Source organism: Asparagus officinalis, chromosome 3 (genome assembly GCF_001876935.1).
Source record: "Asparagus officinalis chromosome 3, Aspof.V1, whole genome shotgun sequence".
Lineage (NCBI taxonomy): Eukaryota > Viridiplantae > Streptophyta > Magnoliopsida > Asparagales > Asparagaceae > Asparagus > Asparagus officinalis.
Window position 1 is genome coordinate 112,009,979 of NC_033796.1, and position 24,666 is coordinate 112,034,644.

Below are 24,666 nucleotides of genomic sequence, written 5' to 3' on the forward strand. Positions count from 1 at the left end.
CTCATAGCCGAAACAAAACTATCATTGCACGCAGTCTTTTGTGTTCTCACGCTCTGCCTACACGCACGCACGCGAAACCCTAGGAACTCTATTTATAGCAGCGGAAGAGGGTGTTAATAGGAGAGCATGTCGGGTGGGCCTGCAATGGGTCATCACGAGACGCGTGCCATCTTTGAGAATGTGTGAGCTGCTGAATTCGTGGCCCCCACAACCACAAGCATCCTTTCACACGGACGAAAAAACTCCTCACATGAACATGATCTCTTCACGTGGGTGGCCCCCACTCTTCCTACTCTCAATTCTTCACCTCGGCGAAGTTTTTTTCAAAACTGAGCCGACACCAAAGCAACCAAATGTCCAATTTGCTGTGTCCAGTACGCCGTGAAATAATTCACGACAACGAGCTCAATCCACAACAAGTCGAGAACCAAATGAGAATGAGACGACTCTCTGAACGTCAGTGTTTACTCACCAAATCGGCTGTATCATAAAATGACTGCCTACGTACCCTATTGCTAAAGGAATCAAGCCTCACGTAGTTCACTCAAATGGCCGCGAACGACCTCAATCCAATAGAAGAGTTCGCAACCCTTCTCCAATATCATCAACTCTGCGGCTAATAGCACCTCCAATGGCCTCAAAGTGTAACGAATCAAACACCTCCACCTGAGGTAAACCAATGGCCATATTCAAACTATGTCCGCCAGCTGTACTCGAATCAAACAACTCATCATCTGCATCCAAATTCAAATAATTCCCAAACTGTGTCACCTCAGCTAGAACCCCAAACGATGCAGTATGATCTGAAGTATGTGGAGTAATCTCCACCCAATATGGAGTAGCATCACTCTCCACTCGCTGTGATACATCTAAGGTCTGTATAAAACTCTTCACCTCCTGAGAGTCAAATAGCTCCCTCATCGAAGCCTCAACCGAAGTGACACTACCAGACCAAACACCCAATTAAGTTTTACCTCCTATCACAGCAGTTGACAACTCTTTAATAGGATGATCCAAATATGTCGAAGACTCAGTCCAAAAACTCTTTTGCAGACCATTGCTTAATAACAAACACCGATCCTCCTTCAGCAATGTACGATTCTCCAAATTTGTCATCCTATCTAGTTGCCCTAAGATTTCCTTTCCAACGAAGTGTTTTGAAATGTCGTGATCTCGGCTCTAATGCAGAAACAGGTCCATCTTGTACCTCCTATCAAAACCTGAATGAAATACCTTCACCTTTCTGTTCATCTTACACTTCTTCAATCTGTTAGAGACTACTAGGACTTTCTCTAATAGGGATTTGGTTGCAACCCAAACACGTCTAGAACAACCACCAACAAAGAAAACCAAACATCTATTACCTCCCAATGATGCCCCCTTGGAAGGCCCCTAAACATCCACGTAAACACCTCCAGAACGACCCTTCACACGGTGAATAGAGGTGCCAAACTTCACCTCGGTCTTCTTGCTCACATAAACATGTTCACTGGATTTCAAACTGCAGGTCTTTGCACCCTCTTTCAAACTATGTAAGGAATCAATACTGGAATGACCAAGGCCCAAATGCTGCAGTCTAGTCGAATCAACAGAAGTCGTCAGCTCTCCACCTGCCACTATACCTCCAGTCAAGTAATATATGTTATTCCTCCTGACGCCCTTCATCACAATCTGAGAGTCTTCCATAATCTTGAGAACCATGTTCTCAATTCGAATATTCAGACCTTCTCCAACCAAAACTCCAATCGAGATCAAGTTCTTCCTTAAGGAAGGAACATATCTCACATCATATAACTTCCTAATAGTCCCGTCAAACATCTTGATGCGAATTCTTTCTATCCCAAGGATCTGACATGCATGGTTATCAGCCATGTATACCACACCACTATCCAGCTTCTCAAAACTAGAGAACCATTCCCTTCTAGGGCACACATGATAGGTCGTACCACTATCCAACATCCATTCAGATTCCTCCGAATAGCTATCTGTAGGACTGATAGAAAGCGAATAAATAAAAGAATCAGAAATATTACCATCCGATATAATGATGTTTGCTTCTGATAATGGTTGCTTCCCTTTTCCCTTCTGCTTATTCTTCATCCATTCGTCGAGATTTGGGCAGTCTTTCTTCCAATGACCAGTCTCCTTGCGCTAATCACACCGATCTTTTCCAATTGTAGGATGTCCTACTCTAGACTGTGACTTTCAATTCTTCCAGTTTGGACCATTCCCTCTTGCGACAACGCCTCTGCTACCGGCTCAATTGAAGCCTCCTTATCATTCTTTTGAAGCTGATAACTCATAAGTGCAGCAGTCACCTCACTATACGAAAGAGATGCATTCTCATTAATCAGAGTAAGAACGAATGTCTCATATTCCTCGTCGGGTAAGAAACTCAACAATAGCAACGTCTTGTCCTCATCTTCAATCTTGACATCCACATTCGTCAAATCCGTAAGAAGCTTTGTGTAGGTGTTCATGTGATCACTAATTGAGGTTCCCTTATTCAATTGGAAACGATAAAGTCTCCTCTTCAAATGCAAGCGGTTCTCAACACTCTTTGTCAGATACTTGCTTTCAAGAATCTCCCAAATCTTCTTCGCAAAAGTCTCATTCATCACATCATATTTTAGATCTTGAGTCAAACAAGATCTAATCACTCCACACGCCGTTTGATTCATCTTCTTCCAAACCTTCTCTTTAATATCATCTGGCTTGCTATCTAACTCTAAGGTATCCTCCAAATTTTATGCGTTCAGTACATCCAAAACCTCGCATCTCCATAATCCAAAGTTGTTTGTGTCATTCTCCACATCTATCTTCATAGAGTGGATATTCAAACTCTGAATGGTCTTCACGTCAGAAGCACCACCCTCGACACCCGAAGCACCTTCTTTCCCCGACATCTTTCTCAACGCACCAACGAACGGAGAATAGATCCAAGACTGAAAAGATAGAGTCTTTACCAAAAGATCCCATCTTTATCACCAAACAAAGCCCTAGACGAGCTTTCAAATCGATCTACTCCTCCAAATAGCCCAAGCATAGCCCGAGCTCTGATACCACTTGTTGTGCAAAGCGGAAATTTCGCCAGAGTTTCTAGTGCACAATAAGAGAGAAAGATCAATAAGAATTCATGTCTCACCAAGGAAATAAGAATCTGAAGCGAATATCTCAATAAAGTGGGATATCAGCTCTTCCTTTCATCAGTTCTAGGACTTACTTGTCGAGGGAACTTAATAAACTATTATAATAACCACAAACAGCAAATCACACAAGTTTTACGTGGTTCAATAATTTGCCTACGTCCACGGGGCAAGTAGGGGAGATCTACGGTTTATAATCACTCAATCTAAACCCTCACACAATTATCTCTCTCAAATTAAACCCTCAAATAAGCTCATTGCTTTTCTTCTCAAAAAAGGCCAGCCTCCAAAACCTTTCTCTTCACGAAGCCCCTGCTGCAACCGTTATTTTTCTTCTCTGCCGAAAAGAAACTCATAGCCGAAACAAAACTCTCATTGCACGCAGTCTTTTGTGTTCTCATGCTCTGCCTACACTCACGCACGCGAAACCCTAAGGAACTCTATTTATAGCAGCGGAAGAGGGTGTTAATAGGAGAGCATGTCGGGTGGGCCTGCAATGGGTCATCACGAGACGCGTGCCATCTTTGAGAATGCGTGAGCTGCTGAATTCGTGGCCCCCACAACCACAAGCATCCTTTCACGCGGACGAGAAAACTCCTCACGTGAACGTGATCTCTTCACGTGGGTGGCCCCCACTCTTCCTACTCTCAAGAAGTACATGATAATTTGAGATAACTTACTTTCAATTCTATCGTGTTCATTGCTAGGAGTAGAAAGTTTCCATCCGCCAAAGGAAAGAAAAGAAAATTACATGTAGAAAGCTTATCGTTGCCACAGAAATAAAAAAGAGAACCAAATAAAACATATTGATACGGGCCTATTGAATGAAAATGACATTGTGTATACATATAATAGAGGGAGGGGTTATGTAATGGGACATGGATAGGTTTATGATCCATGAAATTGTTGATAGAATTAATAAATGTCAAAAAAGCTACTAAATTAAGAGGTATTCAAATGAGTGAGGTTAAAGAATTTGAAGGGCTTTCAACGAAGGCCTTAGAGATGAAAGTTGAGTTGCTAATTACTTATTAATTATATTTTACACGTAAATAGATTGAAAAAGGAAGAATAGAGGGGAAAAAACCCTAAAATAATGCCAAAATAACCACAAGTTGCCAAGTGAAAGCCCAAGACCTTACTTTAGTATATGGATACTCTAATTATTCACTGATATAAATAAATTATATTTGATATTATTTATTTATTTCATTGTAAGTATAATTGCGTGAGCTGGTGGCAACGAGAGTTAAGTAATATTCCTTTTCCTCTGGCAATAAATATACAGAAAGATACGCATATTGCTTAGGATCTTTTAGGTCCCACATCATATTCAAATGGCGCAATCAAAAGCAATTTTCTATAATTGAAGTCTCTGAGTTGTCAGATTTACCTTGTTAATCAAAACAAAACTCTTAAGCCAAGCAAATTAAAAGACGTGGGCCCCAGCAAAAAGTGTAAGCGTAGAAATGGGTGCATCGAAAAATGAGTGCCTCAAACGAATAAAAAAAAAACAGCATAATGTCAGATCAGCAACCTGGCGGAGTCCGTACTAAAATACTTAAGGGAAAAATGAACGGTCCAGATTACATCTGATGATGCTTTTCACTGTAACGGCCAGCGTAGGACAAACACGAGGGGAAAGAAACAGGTTAACTGCTCCACTGTTCTTGTGGTTCATTACGACCGCCAACCCCCCGCCCTCCCCCGAATTCTTGATTCTCTTGACATTTTTTCCCCCAAATTAAAAGGGGTCTCCCTTCAAATTTCTTCATTTATTACTAATTATTATCTTCCTGTTCAAGCTCCAGCTGGAAAATTCCTATACTCGGAATCGAATCTGAAAATTTCAGCATTAGGAGGGATCAGAGCTGAATTCATATACAAAGCTAGGGTTTTGGTTTGAAGAATAGAAGAGAATGCCGTCGCCGTTCAAATCAAGAGGGGATGAAGAGAAGAATCAGCAGCAGCGGCGGAGAGATCCGTACGAGGCTTTGGGCGTAGCTCGAAACTCTACAGATCAGGAGATCAAGAGCGCTTATCGAAGGATGGCTCTCAAGTAAGCCTCTAATTCTTTCTAAATTTCGTTTTTTGGGCGTCTTTTAAAGATTACAGGACATTAAGTCATCCATAATCTTGTTAAAAAAAAGATTTTCTTTTAAACTCCTTGTGGTGTTTATTGCTTGGTTGAAATTGAATTGGAGTGCTGTTGTTGTTGATTTGTTACATAACATAGGCGTGAGTGATACGGCTAATTGCGCCGGCTGTATAATCCTGCAAACACTGGGTAGTCAAACAAGTAGCATAAATCTCGGCTACGTTGTGAAGTTTGGAGTTTCTAACTAACGTTGTTGAGTTTGGAGCTTCTAACTAAATGCGGGTCTTTTAACTCTCTGCGTGGTTAAAAAAAAGTATCTGTTGTGGCAACGTGTTATCAAATTCTATGTTATGTTAATGAATTATGTTGAATAATGTGACATGATGGCAATCGATTTGTAGAACTTACATATATTTTTCAATGTTTGAAAAGGTCCAACAAATTGGAACAATATGAGGATGTTTCTAAATGTGTAAAAATTTAGTCCATTTTGTTAATGATTGGAACCGTATGGACTAACCACAGCCCGTAAACAACACTAATTTTTCAACTCAATAATTAAATTGCAAAAAGAAAAATTGTTCTCATCACTTACCTATTTGCTTATGGCGGCACTGGTTAAATGGCGAGTTGCAATTTGTGCGATTTCTCATTACTTGGAAGTTCAGGGATTAAAGGAAGATAAAGTGAGCAAGTAGAATTAGATAAATGGTAAAATATATTAAATAAAGAAGTTTAAAATGAAAACTATGTACACACCTTGCAGCATCACTAAACTACATTCATAAGCAGAAAATAGAAAGAGGAATCGCGGTGTTAGATTAAGTAGGAGAGAGGTCATTACAATTTTAGTATCCGGTCTTTGATACTTATGTATCTGGTCTGTTGGATCTACTTAGGTAAAGCAGACATTGTTAATAAATAAAACAATTATTGTGTAACATGCATACAAGATTGCAAGAGATTGTTTTCTGCATAATGGAATGTAATGGGAGAGGAAAATTTTCCAAGTCCTTGGTGATAGTCGTAAATTAGCAAAATACAACAATTTGGGGGATAATTTGCTAAATAGGTGATGCATTGGGGCTATATATCTAAGAAATCCTAAATAAACTTTGGTACTTAATCATGCACTAGTAGAAAGCTGGGCATTCTCGATGGCCATTCTCGTCAAGGACGCTCAAAATCCCATCAATATTGTGTATCCTTGACGAACTCCCATCAAGGATATCCCGTCAGTAAATGTTCCGTCAAGGATGCACATTCCTGATGGGGGCATCCTTGACGGCTGACAGCTGTCGTCAAGGATGTTCTAGCACCCTTGATGGGTAGCCCGTCAAGGATGTTTCAAACATCCGTCAAGGATGTTTCAAACATCCTTGGCGACAAACGTTGTCAAAGATGTACGATATTGAGGGCCAACCTGTCAAAGATGTTAGATTTTAATTGAAATTTTTTTAAAAAAATTCAGATTTCCAATTTTATATAATAATTTTCTCATAATACAAATGATGTAATTTTATCCTATTTACAAAATACTTCACTAGATGATGTTCACAATCATACCACAACCCATAAATCCATCAGAAAATACAATAATCTCATTAATATTGACAATCAAATCATAATGTACATCTATCAACATCCACAATATCTTGTACATATGCAATCCAAAATAACACAATTCATAAGATCTCTCATACATCCCATATACACAATACAAGAAACCTACAATCTAAAATCCACAATCCTCACAAACATGATATCCTTGTTGTCTAATGATCTTTTCATATAGTGTATATAAACTCTACTGACAAAAAATAAACTTTATTACGCCTTTCTCTCTTGTTAGGATTCAAGGTAGTTGAGTTGAGAAACTCGAAGTTATTACCAGGAACTAACTACTCCTATAGCCGCTCCATATAAAAACTTACAATCATTGTTAACTTGCTCGATGTGAATATCAAATATCATTCAAATTAAAGGATGTTAGATATGAAGAAATATCTTTGTAAAGTTGTAATTTGAATGTACCTAGCTACAGTTGAAATGAAAAAGCATATGACAGAAAATGGACATTGCTAGCATTATATCTCGAGAATGTACCATACTTTGCTTCAAGTTGTTCAAAGGCCCTTAGACAAGGCAATTAATCATGTTCTTGATCATAAGCAATAGGAGAAAAGAACATATATATACAAGATTGACAATTTGATACCAAAATAGAGAATAAAAGAGGATCTAAATGCAAACTAAGTCATGCCAATTCTTTAGTAATCTAATGAATGCAAGAATGTCGTCATTGATGAATCAATAGCAATGAAGAACCCATGGTGATTATGCTTACATCTCCTAAGTTAAGGGTTCAAATTTCAGATTTCAGTCTCTTCAACGATAACCAATAATTTTGTTTATCATGAACACCATGAGAAGCCTACAACCAGTTAGAACAGTTAAAACCCAATTCATAGAAGCAATACTTTAAATTGAAACAAGTAAAGCAACCGAAAGTATCAAAGAAGGAAAGCAATGACAATGAGATGGAGTAGCCTCTATCGCTTACAGGTGATCAATGCACACATTGACTTGTTTTCTAAAATAAGTCAACCTTGGTGTGTGTTTGGGGTCATATCTACAACACTAGATGTTTGGAATTTATAATCCACAGCTAGAATCCTACAGTTGATGAATAATACATTCCTGCATTTTGTTAGGGCAGTCAGTAGGAAGCCTCGATACAGGGTCTCTTCGTAAACCATAACTAAAACTCCTAGCCTACGGAGAAGACAAGCAACACTGACAAACAAACTATGAGTATGAAAAGATTATTCTAGTATGACTAAAGCTTCTAATGAAGTTTAAATAAAAACTAAATATTATGAAACTTAAGAGATTTTAGTTGAAGAATTACCTGACATTGGATAAGCCAATTAGAAACTCTAACGAAAAATTTGACACTAATATTGAGAACGACACATCCAGAAGTTTATGCAACTTTCTGGAAGTTGATGTGCCATTTTCAGATCTGCGCTCAAGTGGTGGGGTTACGCGGAGGAGGTATTATACATACTGCCTGGGTAGACTATCTCTTTCAGAACTTGGGTCAAAAGGACGTAACAGTGACCCGTCTTGCTACAAGCTCTTCCAAGAGCATCAAAACTCGCATTAAGGCTCCTAATGCTGGCTATAAGAACGAACATCCAGAGGATGGATTTGAAGCTGATACTGAATTCGAGAGTTTTCACTACCAAGCTGCGACTCCCATCTCTGACACCGTTCTTCTTGCCGGCTTCCTGATGATTTGGCTGAAGCGGTGTGTCGTGCCGTCGAAGCCAGTTGAGTCTGTCTTAGTTGAAGTAGTATACCCAGCTGGTCTTCTGACCCACGAGAGACCTATAAGTCTTCTTTTAGTAATGGTAGGCTATTTGCAAAGGGGCTTGTGAGATTTAACTTCTGAGTTCCTCGACGTCAAGGAGATGAACGCTGCTGGGAGGAAAATTTAGAAGACTCCTCAACCCCGCGTATCAGTGCCCTACACGTATTTAGCGACCTAGTTCGTGTTACATTATCCCTCGCTAATGATGAGGATCATGCAAGATAGTGAGATCTCTGTTCCCTTTGTGCAGAGGCTTGAGTCGGTCGCATGGACGAATGTGTACATAGTCCGGGTCAGACAGCTCTTGTCCCTAGAGGACAATTATGAGATTTTTTGTTGCTGCCCTTATTTTGATGGGGCTGAAAAGGAAGGCACCAATTTTGCAGACGTGGTCTTCGAAGGCTCCTCATCGTTAAATATATGAATTTTTCAATGGCTCCTCACGGTCAGAGTGGGATATCTGGTTTTTCGATTGTGAGAAATGCATTATCGAACCCTATGTTCCTTCTCGTTTCGCTCGACAATTTGGGTATGACCAACTATATGTTGGTAACCCTAACCCGCAGTTAGCTCACGTACTTAGCTCACGTCGAAAATTTGTATGAGGCGGCTTGCGCTTGGTATTTCTTCTCTGCTAGAGGGACCCATGCACAATTCACCTTGCCCAACTTGCCATCCAGCTGCTCTGTTGTTTTCGAATTTCGCGATTGATTTTATGAAGCTTCTTAGATTCTGGAGTATAACATGTACACTTCCTGTATAAACGAAATCCGAGAGCTTTATGAGTCTAGAAAGGGTTTTACAAGGACTCGCCTGCCGGGGGTAGACGAATATTTATCCTGCGAATGGGAGGCAACCGGAACCGGAGGGGTTCAAACAGGGCTACCAACTGCCGAGCCTCTTGAAGAGAAGGCGACTGAAGAAATCCTTGAGGAAGCACTCACTCTTGAACCTCGCTCATTAAGATTGTCAGGGAAGAAGGTGCTTACTGCTGAGGAGGATGATGAATATGATAGGAGGGTTCGCAAAGGAAGGCCCATTGTAGCCAAAAACTCCAAGAGGGCCAAGTTGATGAAGGACGCAATGAAATCTGCACGTGTCACACTCCCGACTGATAAAGAAGATGAAGCGCTTCAATTGACTCATTTTGTTCCTGAGGACGTGGAAATTGAAGAGAAGTTGAGTGTCAGGAGTCAGAGCATGCCCCCTCAATGAGACCTATTGATGGGGTGACCATAAGACAAGATCGGCTAGAAAAATTTGCTTTTGAAGCTGTTTCTGGGTTTGCTTCCATTGAATTTGTGGGCGTAATCTACCCGACCGTCCCTCCTCCAACTTCAGAAATCCTAAGGAAACTCATCAAACAGCTGGAAAGTGCTATGAAATTAACAATCGATGTTGTTAGTCTTGGACAGGTTGCATTTGAGGATTTCGAACCTCTCCTGCACAACTGTCTAGACAGCATTAAGAGCTTGGGCGACTTTCAGTGGATTGAATGTTGCAGAGAGAGCATCATCCTCATGGAAGCGGAATTAAGGACCTTTTTGGATTGACAACGCACCGACTTGGAATCTGAAGCGGAGCAAGCTTTTTCTGTGGCCTAAGCCTCGAGGGTGTAACATCAAGAGGCTCTTCACAAGAGCTTATTTGAGAAAGAGGCCCACATGGCAAACTTATAGGAGCAGCATACTCAGATACAAACTGATATGGATAGTCTTGCTATTGGTGTTCGTGACACCGAAGAAGTCATTATTTGTCTAGAGACTGAGCTAGCTCAGAAGAAGGCCCAATTGGCTCAAGATGTGAACGTTATAAAATGACTTCAGCTTCAAAGTGACGAAGTTTTTAAGAATGGACGTTATAAAAGGACTTCAGTTTCAAAGTGACGAAGTTTTTAAGAACTTCTGTAGCGAACTCCAAGCTTCTGAGGGAATTCGAAAAGAGATTGCTGCTGCAGCGCCTGTTGAAGAAGAACTTAGGAGGGAGATTGCCGAACAAGTCCGAGTAGCTCATGAGAAGAAACTGTCTGCGTTTAAGTTTAAGCTCAGATCCTTCAGATTGATGAACCCTGACACTTAAGTCTTATATTGCTTTTAGCTAGGGATATGAATTTTTTGTATTATTTTTATTCAAAGTATTGTCACTCTGTATTAGATTAACAATATTGAATGAAAGTGATATCATAACACTTTTCATTGCCTTTTCCTCGTTTTTGATTTGTGAGTCTGTGACAATGAAAATATTGAAAGTACCATAGGTGTAATGTTAACTTAACATGAATCGGAAATTCTCTTCATCATCACTTAGAATAACTTTAGAAAATTTCAATCGTCAGAGGTGTACTGTTAACTTAACGATATACAAGCTAGGGAAGGTATGACATGGTTTATTATTCTCTATTCAAATGAATTTCAAATAATCAACCCTCAGTCTAAATAAAATAGATGTTTCATTTTAGACTTTGCTGGAAAAAATGACATGAATAATCAAGCCCGAGCCTTAGGAAAGTTGATTCATTATCTCAGACTTGGCTTGAGATTATGAAAGGGGACTTCCTGGCTTACGGGTAATATTTCTTAAGAAATTTCCAGTTAATAAACATCATGAGTCTGTCACCTTTCTGGTTGATGAGACGGTATGCTCCGTTCGAATAGACTGATTCTATTACGAAGGGTCTTTCTCATTTGGGATTAAATTTTTCCTTAGTCTTGTGTGTCATCATCATAGGTCGTCTGACAGCTAAGACCAAATCACCCTTCTTGAAGATTCACTCTTTAACCTTCTTGTTGTAGGCTTTAGAGATTCGTGCCTGATACATCTCGATCTGTTGTTGAGTTTGAAGTCGTCTGTCATCTAATACTTCAAGTTCTTGAAGACGCAATCGATGTTGTTCTTCATATGTTATCCCGGTCGCAAGAGTAACTCTCAGAGATGAGATTTGGCTTTCTAATGGTAATACGGCTTCGCAGTCATAAACCAAAGAGAATGAGGTGACTTTTGTAAGGGTATTCACCGTTATGCGGTAGGCCCACAAACATTCGCCAAACTTTTCATCCCAATCACGTCTGTTCTTGGAGGCGAACTTCTTAAGGAGGTTTACGATGGTTTTGTTGAATGCTTCTGCGAGATCATTAGCTGACGGGTAGTATGCCGTCGATGCGACACTTTGGATCCAGAACTTGTCGCAGAATTTTTGAAAATCGTGACTGACGAACTGAGTTTCATTGTCACGGACTATTCGTCTCGGTGCATCGAAGCGGTAGATGACGTGATATTTGATAAATTTGATCACGTTTGAAGCTTTGATTTTTTTTAACGGAATTGCTTCCGCCCACTTGGAGAAGTAATCAGTCACTGTCAAGATAAATCGATGTCCCTTAGACGTCGATGGGGTGATGAGTCCAACAATATCCATTCCCCTCATCTCAAATGACCAAGATGCCAATGTTAGATGCAGGTTCCCTGGTGCCTCATGAATGAAGTCACCGTGGATTTAGCATGCGTGACAATGTTTAGCGTAATCAACGGTATCCGAAAACATCTTTGGCTAGTAATAGCCAATTCGTCGAATACGATCTCCTAACTTAGCTCCGGGTTGATGAGCTCCACACATCCCGTCATGAGCTCCTTTGAGAGCCTCTTGTGCTGCTCTTCTAGAGAGGCAATAAAGTAAGACTCCATCGTATGATTTATGGTATAAAGTTTGAGAGACCGCGTCGTAATAGAATCAAAGATCTTCCATTTGATAGCGGCCGCTTCTTTGGCATCATCGGGTAATATCCCATACAAGACGTAGTTGATATACGGGAATCGCCAATCCCTTAGTTCCAACTCAATTGAAGTTGCACAAACGATTTTTGTTGTTATCTCATTTGAGCAGTGTACTAAAGGAAGCTTTGGGTGGTACAAATCACGACCCATAACGAATATCGTTGTCTCAGCTCTTGGTGGTAATGCCAATGAAGTTGACAGCGAAGCTAGAGCATTCGCATATGTATTTTGGGCTCGCGGGATGTATTCAATGAAGAAACCTTCAAACTTCTGAGCGAGCTCTAACACAACGAAATGATACAGGACTAAATCCTCATTACACACTTCATATTCTCCTCGAACTTGATTCACGATAAGCTGAGAGTCACCATAAGCCTCGAGGTGTCGAATGTTGAATTCTTCGGCTAACTGCATCCCTAGTAGCAAAGCGTTGTACTCCGCTACATTGTTGATGCATGGCTCAATCAGAGAGAATTGTCTTGGGATTACATGGCCGCCTGAGGATACAAGTACTACCCCACGCCAGCAGTAATTCCACCATTAGGGTTTGCGCTGGACGCACTGTCAAAAAACTTCCAAATTTGTGTAACTTCTTGAGTTGCACAAGCTTCGGCGACTTCATCTGATAAATCTTCATATAATTTTGATGATTCAGATATCGGATGATCGACTAAGAAATCTGTCAGAGCTTGACATTTAACAACCTTCTGAGGCATAAATTGCATGTCATACTGTGATAGGAGGATCGCCCATTTCGTTAGACGTCAATTCAGAAAAGATGGCTTCGTCATGAGCATTCTCAAGGGATTTATCTTAGAGATGATGCGGATTGTTTGACCTACTAAATAGTATCGCATCTTCTGGACAACAAACACTAAAGCAAGACACTTTTTTTCTACCGGATTGTACCGGTGTTCGGCTCTAATCATGGTTCTGCTAAGATAGTAGATAGCCTGTTCGTGTCCTTGGTCGTTGTTTTGAGCTAACAAGGTTCTAAGGGAATAATCCATGGTTCTCACATATAACAAGAAAGGTTTTCCTGATATTAGGGTCACAAGTACATGTGATTGAGTAAGATATCTTTCGATCTCCTCAAATGCCTGTTGGCAGTCTCTATCCCAAACAAATGAAACTTCTTTCTTCATCAACTTGGTGAAGGGCTGATAGCGTCCCAAGAGGTTTGATATGAATCTCCGGATGTACGCCAATCTGCCTTACAAGCTTCTGAGTTCTTTAATATTTCTCGAAGACGTCATTTCTTGGATAGCACAAACCTTTTCTGGGTCTAGAGAAATTCCCTTGAATGTGACTATAAATCCCAGGAATTTACCACTAGAGATCCCTAAGAATGACTTGGTTGGATTCATCTTCAGTTGATGTGTTCGTATGATGTTAAACATCGTTTTTAGATCTGCAAGATGATCGCTTCTATTTTGGCTCTTTACTCCGATATCGTCCACATAACACTCTATCTTCTTGCGTAGATGTTCATGAAAGATTATATTCATGACACGCTGATAGGTTGCACCATCATTCTTTAATTTGAAGGGCATTACTGTATAACAGTATACCCCAGGGGTATTATGAAAATAGTACGCTTTTCGTCTTCATGGTACATTTTGATCTGATTGTACCCGGAGAATCCATCCATGAAAGACATCATCTCTCATACCCATAGGTGTTATCGATCATGACATCCGTGATGGGAAGTGAAAACTCATCTTTTGGACATGTCGCGTTTAGGTCACGAAAGTCAATGCATATCCGGACTTTATCATTTTTCTTGGACACTGGAACAATGTTGGCTACCCAATCAGGGTGGTGTTCCTCTCTAACAAAGCCTAAGTCTATAAGCTTTTTGACTTCTAACTCGATTGCTTTCATGATCTCTGGACGACCGACGTTGTTGTTTAACGGGCTTTGCATCTGGATCAATGTTGAGTCGGTGCATAGTCATTTTTGAGTCAAGGCCAGACACGTCCTCATAATTCCAAGCAAAGACATCTATATACTCTCAAATGAGAGATATAAGATCTTTTTTCTCGGATGGTGATAAGCTTTCGCTTATAAATATAGGTTTTGGATCAGATTCATCTCCCATATTGACTTGGATTACTTTATCTTCAGTAGGAGGCTCACGCTGTTCAAAACGCATATCCCACAAGATGTTAAGGCGCTTGATCCAAGGGTCGTTGGTCGATTCGATCAATTCTTCGTCACCTTGTGCATCTTCATCTGGGTGACTAGTCGAAATCATGTTCACGGTCAAGCTTTTAAAGATGGCTCCAACACTGACATCGGATTCCCATAATGATGTTTCGGATGAATGGTCTTGACATAGACAGTCATCGGTTTCATTTTCTGAAAGGGGAGGGGTTGTGACATAACCCACACCTCTTTCAGTCTTTTGATAATAATCAGGAGGTTTTTCTTTAGGAGTGAAAGATATCCGAATTGGCGTTCGTCTTCCTTTCCTAAAGTTTAACCCTATCTTCTCATCAAAGTTATAACCCATCATTTTCATCAATTTGATGGAGTTTGGTTTATGATAATGGAATTGGGGGACTCTCCGGTCTTCCTCTGAACTCTCTCGCTTGAGTAATTCAGGTTTGATTTTATTAAAGTAGATAGGCTTCTGCCTTTTTCTTTTGGACGAGACCATAAAGAAAGCCTTCTGTACATATTCCATCTCTTCGCATGCGGCAAAGGAGGATTTAAGCAGTAATGTGAGTGACGCCTCGACATACAATGTGGGCCAATGGTCGGTGCATGTATCAGTATCAATCTCTATTTGTTCATGTTTAGAGGGCACATTAGACGAGTACGTCAAATTAAAGTCTTCATTAATGTACCATTCGTCCTCACTCGGTACATTATTATTGCTCTCATTTCGACTCATTACACTGTAGTTCAACTCCTATGGACAATCCTCCTCAGGATCTGGTTCGATGTCGGCCTCGTTGTCACTGTCGGCGTCTTCTTTCGGTCGTTTTGAGTCTTGAGAGTCCAGGTAGAAAACAGAGTCTGTGTGGAAGTTCTCCACTCTCCTGAAAGGACGCTTTTCAGCAATCAGGGTTCAGACTTCTCCCTCCTCATCAACATATTTCATGACTTGATGTAGAGTAGACGGGACGATACGATTTGCATGAATCCAAGGTCGTCACAACAATAGATTGTAGGATGCGTCTGCATCAATGATGTAACACGTCACTTCGGATTTGAGATCTCTAATCTGACACCTGAGTTTGATTTTACCCAGGGGCCAAGTGTTGTTAGCGTTGAAATCAAAGATAGTGGTCTGGATAGTGTTCAACCGATGCAAGGGAATCCCTAAGACTTGCATGACCCTGTAAGGCATTATGCTAAGTGCTGAGCCCGGATCAACTTGGACGTCGCTGATCTCCGAGGATCCGATGTACCCTGTGTAGTACAGTGGTCTATCATGCTTGTATTTGACCTGCATATCTTCCTGAGTGAATGATATGCACGTCATACTTCTTGCTGCTTGTAGATACTGCATACAAGATTGTCCTTGAGAAGCCACTGGGATTTGGGTAACTTGTGTAATAAAACTCTCCGTGTTCGTGAAAGCTTTAATTAGAGCTTCCATTGTATCTTTGGACAACCGCAGGAGCTCGTACATGGTGATCCTTGCAGGGATGTTAGCCAACTGTGCAATGACGTTGAATCGGAAGGGCATGCTTGGTCCTCCAGTCTCCTGTTGGAGAAGGTTCTTATTGAAATCCCTTTATCGATCGTCTTCTTAGGAGCAGAACCCCCAGCCTCCCAACTACTTGGATATCATCCCTAAATGTGGTTAGGTCGTTATTAACTAAAGATGAGGCCAAATCACTTGTTCTTATCTAAAAATACCGTAACTGAAGCCTATAAATACAAGCGTAGGGTCCTATACGCAGGGGATCTGAAATTCTGAAAAGAAGGCGAGGTGCTGTCCCTGTGAAGAGTGATCCACGAATTTCAGAGAGGCTAGCGAGATCTTGACGAACTCCGGCATAAAGAAGGAGCGTTTCGAGAGATCTGTGGTCCGTTCTACCATTCCTTGAGATCAGAATTTGTACTGATCTCGAGAAGAGTAGTGATCTCACTTGGTTGAGATTTTCCGATCAATCGGATCTGATCCGTGGTGGTCCACGGATAAACCCCGACACAGACAAAGACCCCACGCGAGCAGCGGGTGATAAACATCCTCTGCGTGTGTTTTAAAGAAAGTTATAATATTTTTTTTTTATTTCCATTGTGTAAGGAGTCTTATAAAAAGTCATTCCTTTTGAACTTATTATAACGACTGAAGTTGTAATGAGTTCTGCAATGAAGAAACCAACTTTCGAACCAAACAGTCTTATATTAAATAATTTTCTTATAGGTAATATATTGGGGCATATATATCTAAGAAATCCTAAACAATACAACTAATGGGGGAGTAATTTCTGAATATGTACTTGGTTATATATCTACAAAATCCTAAATAAGCCTTGGTCCTTGATCATGTGTAGGCGCATGGATATGAATAATCAATACTGACATTCTATAACATGAGAAAGGCATGAAAGATTTGGAAATTTTGAAAAGATAGGATGCAACTTGGTTCACATAATAATATTACAGGTCGAGACACATTTGTGATACGAGCCTTATTGTATAGTTCCTTAAATACTTCTTCGTGTTGTACTTTAGCTGCGATCCTTATATCATATTGGCCGACTCTTTTATGTTGTTTTTGTTTATATAATTGTATATCAATTGCTATATGATCTTTTTTACTTTCCCCCGCTTGTTCACAGGTATCATCCTGACAAAAATTCAAATGATCCTGTAGCAGCTGACATGTTTAAAGAGGTCACTTTTTCATACAATATTTTGTCAGATCCAAACAAAAGACGTCAGTATGACACATCAGGTTTTGAGGCAAGTTTAGTGAGCTTCCAGGATCTATAAACTTCTATGATCTTAACATAGTCATTCATCTCCTTCTATCATTTTGCTCCTTAATTTCCCTTATTAAGAACATTTAGTCTCTTAGACTATGAAGAAGAAGAAGATGATCTTACTTTCTATTATTACTTTTGTTGTCTTTGTCATACTATATCGGCAAGATGCCATTGATGAGTTTTTGGAAGAATATAATCTTGTTGATGTTGTAGTTGAGGTTGGTTCTTTGGCATCTATTGAATACTAGTTCATAATGCAAACATATCATCTTGCCTATACATCTAGACCTTCTTTATTATTTGAAACTCTGGAAGTTTTGCTCCTTGGTGTCAAGTGAATTTAGATTAGATGATTAATGAGAGTGTCTCCTACATGTCAAGCGGCCTTCTAGGATTTGTAGCGCGGTCGATATTTTTAGTCTACTTACCAGCTTTTAAGCAGTGCTGATGTATCTTGTGGGATGTTAATGAATTACCATGTGCAATTCTTGAGTTTGGAATTGTACAGTTGGAAAACTACAAAGATTTATGGTTAAAAGTGATAAACCAGGCCAAGTATTTAGTATAACGTCTGCTCCATCAGCCTAAATTCTTTAGTGCAGAGTACTGAATATTCTCCTGTAGATCTCTTGAAAAATGAATATCTTCAGGAGTATTGAATGATTTGAGTATACATAGTAACCACAGGAGGTCCTAATTGGAGCACATGATGTGAAGGCTACTGATGACTACTATTAGAAGAGTGAAGGCAACTGATGACTACTATTAGAAGAGTGAAGGCAACTGATGACTACTATTAGAAGATGTTCCGCGTAGACTCTGTTTGATTCACGAAGCCACCTCATTTGTTATGTGGGCACATGATGTGGAGACAACTGATGGCTAATATTAGAAGATTTTCCGTATAGACTGTGTTGATTCACGAAGAAGCATCCACCCCATTAGTCGTGTGGGAACAGAGTGGCGAGGTCAGGGATGCTTATGAAGAAGCAACATGGGCTGAAGTGTGGACAACGGGGCCACCATCTCTGTAAGATAGATCAATAAGTTTGATGAGTATGCCAATGTAAGAACATAATGTAAGTACCATCGGCAAGCGGAGAAGCTGACTCAATTACCTAATGGTAAGCCTTAATGCATGTCACGAACAAAGGTGTAGGAGGTAAAATGGATCAAGGGGCATCTAACCATGGGAAGTTGACAAGCATGTTACCATAAGAGGAAAAAGAAAAGCTGGTACCATTGGAAAACCAATTCAATGTGTTCTTATTATTTTTCTATTTGCATCCTGTTTTGGAGTTTTTAATCTGTCGGTGTCATATTTTATTGCAAGTTTATTTGTTTACTTTTCTGCTTTAAAAAAAAACTTGGCTCAGTGAGTTTTCACTTGCTTGCACATAGAATTTGTCTTTTACCCGTTGTAGTTTTACTGTTGACCTTATAGTACAATCATTGTAAGTGTAAGTCAAGGCCTCTATCTTTCCTGTAATTTTTCTTGGACTGCCTGTTTATTAGTTTTCAGTTTTCTGTACCTCATTCCATTTGTTTTCCTCGCCCACCATGGCCATCACCGATCTCATGGAGAAACGCCCATCTTGTATCTGACTTCATACAGGACTTTGGAGACTAACTCTTATTCAAATGGCATATGCATGAAATCTCATCCTAAGAATTGAGTCACTGCTTTCACATTTTTATCTTGTCAGTTACGCTTGAGACCTGTTACCACTGTATTGCAACTTACAAGAGGCTTAGATTATGGTGACATTGGTGAATTAATCATGACCAAGTCTCTAATTGGAACTTGTAGGATTATAGTTGGTCGATGATATTCACTGATTATGTTTCTTTCAACCAGGCTATTGAATCAGAAAGCCAGGAACTGGAGCTAGATCTTTCAAGTCTAGGGACCGTCAATACTATGTTTGCTGCTCTCTTTAGGTAAATCCAGACTATGTGAAGTTTAATTATTTGCTTTTTTTATATTATACCTAAACTTTCTGTTAATGCCCTACAATATCTGGTACACTTGATGGCAGTAAACTTGGTGTACCAATTAAGACAACTGTATCTGCAACTGTCTTAGAGGAAGCACTAAATGGTTCTGTAACTGTGAGACCATTACAGTTAGGACAGCCTCTATATAAAAAGGTTGATAATTGTTTTATATTCTCATGCTTTTGTTATATGATTTCTGGATCTTATGGACATATAATCTACTACACCTCTCAGGTAGAGAAGCAATGTGCTCACTTTTATTCTGTAGAAATAACAGAACAAGAAGCGCAGATGGGATTTGTTTGTCGAGTGCATTCACCTGACAAGAGTAAATTTAAGGTATTCAATATTTAAATGGTATTTCAGTAGATAAACTCATTTTGGTATTTTGTACAATATTCTTCTAGTAATTCTAATACAGGACATAGAACAAGAGGTTGAGTTAAACTTTATATATACACTGGACTAAAAGGTGTGATTTCTTATGGGATTATTCATCTCCTAATTGAGTTTCTTGTGCGATGACACTGAGTTGCTGTCGTTGATAACTTGATATTTGACATGTCTTTTCTTGATGGAATGCTGAGCTTATTTAGACGGGTTAATTCTTTGAGCTTGAAATCATGGCTGACTTTTAGACAGCAACTACATTTTTGTTTGGTTCTACATGTCTGATTTTAGACAGTTTGTAAGAGGGGGAAAATGTTGGATGGTGACATCCAATAAAGATTCAAGACTTTATGTTGTTCACCTGTCATAAATGTAACTGCAGCACTGTAGACTGGTTATCTAAAAGAAGAATCAGGGAAGAATCTAAAACAACCGCTGACCAGATAGAAAACAAAGAATGGAAGAAAAAGTAGTGAGAGAAAGTACAGAAAATTTTGCACCCAACAAAAGGTGAAGTTGATTGCACTATGAATACATTTTCATATGCAGCAATCGCTAACTGGTGACTTATGTCTACAGATATGTTCATCAAAGTTATTTTAGTCCAGCTTTAACGCCTGTTCCTATATTTCTTTCTGGCTATGCAGTTGTTGTACTTTGAGGTGGAAGAGAGCGGGGGACTCAGTCTTGCATTACAGGTATGCTTTACTCAATCCGTTTCTTTGTATACAGTACAGAACAGAACTCCTAATCCAGTCTTTTCTTTTTCTTTGAGTAATAACATCCTTATTTTTTGGGTAAACAGAAGTAGTTATTTCTTCTCAGATAAATGCAGTTCAGTAGCTTGTATCTAATATGTGAATATATTAGGAAGTAATTCATTCGCGTGGCTTTCAACCAGAATAAGTTTCTTTTTGTCATAACTACGCTGAGTTTTTGTTGCTATTGCCTTTCTAAATTGTAATTTGGAGATAACTTAGGGTTTTTCAACTTTTCTTTATCATTTGAATCTGTCATTAGTATTCTAATGAGCTCAGTTCTAGATGTTTTTCTCATGGAAGAGTCAACGATTGCTCTTGGATTTTAGCAGAATCTGTATGATGAACAAATGAAGGCCCAAAGGTCTTTCAATTTGCTCTATCTGTGACAACTGGAGGATAATGGCTCGCTGCACTAATGGAAGACAGAGTTGAATGGTTTGTGGGCTGTTTCTACCAGACTTATAAGGATGCTTTTGGAAATAATATCTAACACAAATGTCAAGGTGGACAATTTTTATTGTATAAGTTGGAAGCCCTTGAAGGAAGGAAATGACCTTTAACCGATCATACAATTGAGGCAACCCTATGTGGCTGACAAGTACTTTGGACTTACAAGTCAATTAAGTAAAATTAGCAAAAACCTTAAATGAGTGTATATGTTCTCTTGTTCTTTAAAACAATCTAACAAGTGAACCTACTCGTAGTTGGTGCAGTGGAAACATATTAACAGCCTGTGATGGCTATTTTTCTGCATCAGAAACTTCTTTGTTTCATAGACTGATGTCGTTTCCTCTAGCGAAGCGAACATGTTCTTCTCTAAACCATATTGGTTACTTTACTGATGTGCATCCAACAATCAGCATCACAATTAGTGCAAAAAAAAGAAAAAAAGTTATAAATAGCTCATGTAAATAACTTGTAACCTATTCTTTGAAAACATATATCGGTATTACTTTTATTTAAATATTTCCTTGGAGATGTCAGTCAGAAACTTTTTAGTCATTCTTAAAACACTCATCAATTTGACATAACAGTAACTGCTATATTTAAAATCAATTATCTTTTCTGACATTTTTTTTGATTTACACCAATAGATAATTGAACAGGTACGTTGGAGGTTGAATGTTGCTGGAATCGCATAGAATTCCAAATATTCCTATCCAAACATACCCTTAAAAAGTATCACAAGGGTGATTTAGTGGTGAGGTACCAAAGAGTATTAATCTGATATTCTACCTGATGCAGGAAGATAGCACAAAAACAGGGAAGGTCACATCTGCAGGAATGTTCTTCCTATGCTTTCCTGTATATCGATTTGATGAGACAAATCCAGTAAGGATGAGAACTTCAGAAAGCTTTGAGCGGTTCTTTTTCGCATAAGTTTCTTGCGTTTTTTTCATCTCTTGACTCTTAACCAGGTGGGAGTTAATAAGGATCCGGATGCAGCCTTTTTCAAAAAATTGGAAGGGTTTCAGCCATGTGAGATAAATGAGCTGAAAGCGGGCACCCATGTATTTGCTGTATATGGTACGCTTTATTAAGAGCCATTCATCTTCTGTTGTGCAATTTATGTTCCTAAAATATGCATCTTTTCATGATTTTTAACAGGCGACAACTTCTTCAAAAGTGCAAATTATACCATAGAGGTTATGTGTGCCGAACCTTTTTCAGAAGAAAAGGAAAAACTAAGAGATGTGGAGGCAAAACTACTATCCAAAAGGGTGGAACTTTCAAAGTTTGAGACAGAGTACAGAGAGGTTGGGAAGCCTTCTTTTCTTGTTAGTTGGATATTTTTCTTGTAATAAACAGTCTACCAATTGTTGTTTTCTTGTGTTGTTTCCCATTGAAAGGTGCTGGCGCAATTCACAGAAATGACTAGTAGATATGCCCAGGAGATGCAAACTGTGAGTTTCTTTTATAACTCTCCTTTCCATTTCCTAGTATGGTGTTTTAATGTTATTGTCTTCATCCAATCTAGATAGATGAGCTGCTCAAAGAAAGAAATGCAATTCATGCCTCCTACACTTCTGTCCCACGTCTAAAACGGAATTCAAGTAGCGGAAGGATAAGAACATCCTTCAGGGCATCTCGGCCTAACGAAGAGGGTCAAACAAAGGAAAAGAAGAGAGATCGTACCAAGAAGAAGAAATGGTTCAATATTCACCTGAAGGTGGATAAGAGGAAGGCATGCTGAGTGAGTTCAAATATATATTTTCTCTCGATTAAATATAGAAAAACTACAGAAAATCCCCCTACAGTTTACAGGAATGACAAAATCACGCTTAAGTTATAAAACTAAAAAAAAAAAAAAAAAAAAAAAAAAAACTCTTTTTTTTAAACTTTCCATCAAACAATGTCGCATTAACATCATGTGACCTGTTTAATGACAAAAGTATCCTCATTTCTTCCCTTACACCCTGTTTGGATGAGAATGAGTTGAGGAGAGGGGAGGGAAGAAAACTGTTCACTTTGTTTGGGAGTTTTCTATAGAGGGAGTGAAGAGGGAGGAAGGTGACAAATTTACCATCATGGTATAAAGCCAATGGCTCATAAATGATTCCCCTCCATTCCCTTTACTAATCTCTCAAACAATATATTCCCCTCTCTTTTGTTTCACTTCTCCTCCCGTAGTTCCTCTTCCTCCTTTGCCCTTCCTCTCCGTTAGTAAACAACCAAACATAGTGTTAAGAAAAGAGATGGGGGTGTTTTTGTCATTAAACGGGCCATGTGATATCAATGTGATATTGTTTGATGGAAAATCCAAAAATTAGACGCTTACTTATGCGGAAATGTTCCACAGGCTTCCAATTTGCAGGGGCGAGATCTCAAGCTCAAGGAGAAAAAATTACGTGAGCTATTGAGATTTAGACCCTCTCACTAATGGTCGTCAACAGACTTTCGGCATGAGGATTGTTCTGATAAAATTTGTGTTTAAAACCAACGCCTTAAAAGTATTAGTTTTAATGGAAGATTTTATCATTCCGACAAATCCCATGAGCATTTTCTGTAATTTCCCCTTCGTTGTGTCTTGGCTGTTTTGTCAATGTACGTAGCTAATCTCACCGATCGTGCAGGTCTGTTTTTCATGGACATTGGGATGTCCACACCATTCTTGCATACAAACGGAATCATGTGTACCCAGACCTCCAATGTTTGTCCTCTGTTGGTTTTTCACGTTGATTTTTTGTTGCGAAGGCTGCACTAGATCGGACAGATCGATAATGGTTTTGGCTGTAATTGTACATGTTAAGTCTCCGGAATGTATAGAATATACCGTCACCAGTTCACATGTCAAATTTCTTTTATTTCTCATTCATGGAAGAGGGGAGCAACCTGTGCAAAATCCTTAGATTTAGATGTGATGTCAACATCTGCCAAGCGATGCATTGAAGCAAACAAGTAGGCAAATGTTTGGTGGAGTCACATGGGTCTCGTAGCTTCCAGCTGATACAGTTGTGTATGTCGTATTTGATTACAGAAGAGTCCAGCTTCGTCCTCGTCTCTAGATATTTATCGCTTTAGCTTACGAATCCTGATGATGATGTTGATGGCATACGCAATGTATCTTTCTGTTGTATGATTAGCTTTTGCTGTTCCTTTGGTCGGTAAGGGCAATGATATTTCTTTCTCATCCAAACCGCTTTCAGTTTCACTCGCTGTAGCGTGTTATCTTAGTTAGAAAGTACAACATAAGCCTAGTACTTGAGAAGAGACCAGCATAGAAATCAGCAAATATTGATGAATCAATTGAGTTTCTTCGGCTCTTAGCCTGAAACTCCCATCTCAGAAGTATTGTGTGGGACTTCATAGTATTGTTAAAATTGCAAGCGGTGAATGGATGTTCTGCCTCAAGGTATTGAAGCCAGAGTTTGTTATGCGGTCAACGTGACTACTATTTATTTCAAAGAAGCACGGCTCCGAGGAGGTCAATGTTTGTTTGTTTTCATTTCATGGCAATGTAAGCCTTACTCCGTTCAACAGAAGAGGAAACCGTCATGAAACTCTCGTAGTACGCTTAGCATTTTCCTGGTGGGAAGTGTGATTTGGGCCTTGGATTTGGAAATTCTAGAGATTTCAAATTGAAATTTGGGGTTTGGTCCTTCTTTTGCTCTAGATTTGAAATCAAGATATTTTGTGCGGGTGGATTTTTAAAAGCCAACTATCGTCGATGTCAAAT

General features: G+C 39.4%; 1 protein-coding gene across 2 annotated transcripts; it reads left to right on the forward strand.

Annotated features, from left to right (window-relative positions):
* Nucleotides 4,822-24,141, forward strand: LOC109835781 (chaperone protein dnaJ 16-like). Of its 2 annotated transcripts, none has more exons than XM_020403801.1 (12): nucleotides 4,822-5,205; nucleotides 17,194-17,317; nucleotides 19,199-19,281; nucleotides 19,380-19,491; nucleotides 19,573-19,677; nucleotides 20,376-20,426; nucleotides 21,735-21,821; nucleotides 21,908-22,016; nucleotides 22,098-22,246; nucleotides 22,340-22,393; nucleotides 22,468-22,683; nucleotides 23,564-24,141. In XM_020403801.1, the coding sequence occupies exons 1-11, from the start codon at nucleotides 5,066-5,068 to the stop codon at nucleotides 22,681-22,683; spliced, it is 1,230 nt and encodes a 409-aa protein (XP_020259390.1). In that variant the 5' UTR covers nucleotides 4,822-5,065; the 3' UTR covers nucleotides 23,564-24,141. The 2 variants fall into 2 exon arrangements, with proteins under 2 accessions (XP_020259390.1, XP_020259391.1); XM_020403802.1 differs by lacking the exon at nucleotides 23,564-24,141 and adding an exon at nucleotides 23,290-23,499.

Bases quoted from the DNA above. Each gene is read 5' to 3' on its own strand.
- LOC109835781 (XM_020403801.1), top strand. From the start codon at position 5,066: ATGCCGTCGCCGTTCAAATCAAGAGGGGATGAAGAGAAGAATCAGCAG. The intron at 17,318-19,198 runs GCAAGTTTAGTG...TCTTTCAACCAG, and splicing joins ATGACACATCAGGTTTTGAG to GCTATTGAATCAGAAAGCCA. The intron at 19,492-19,572 runs GTTGATAATTGT...TACACCTCTCAG, and splicing joins GACAGCCTCTATATAAAAAG to GTAGAGAAGCAATGTGCTCA.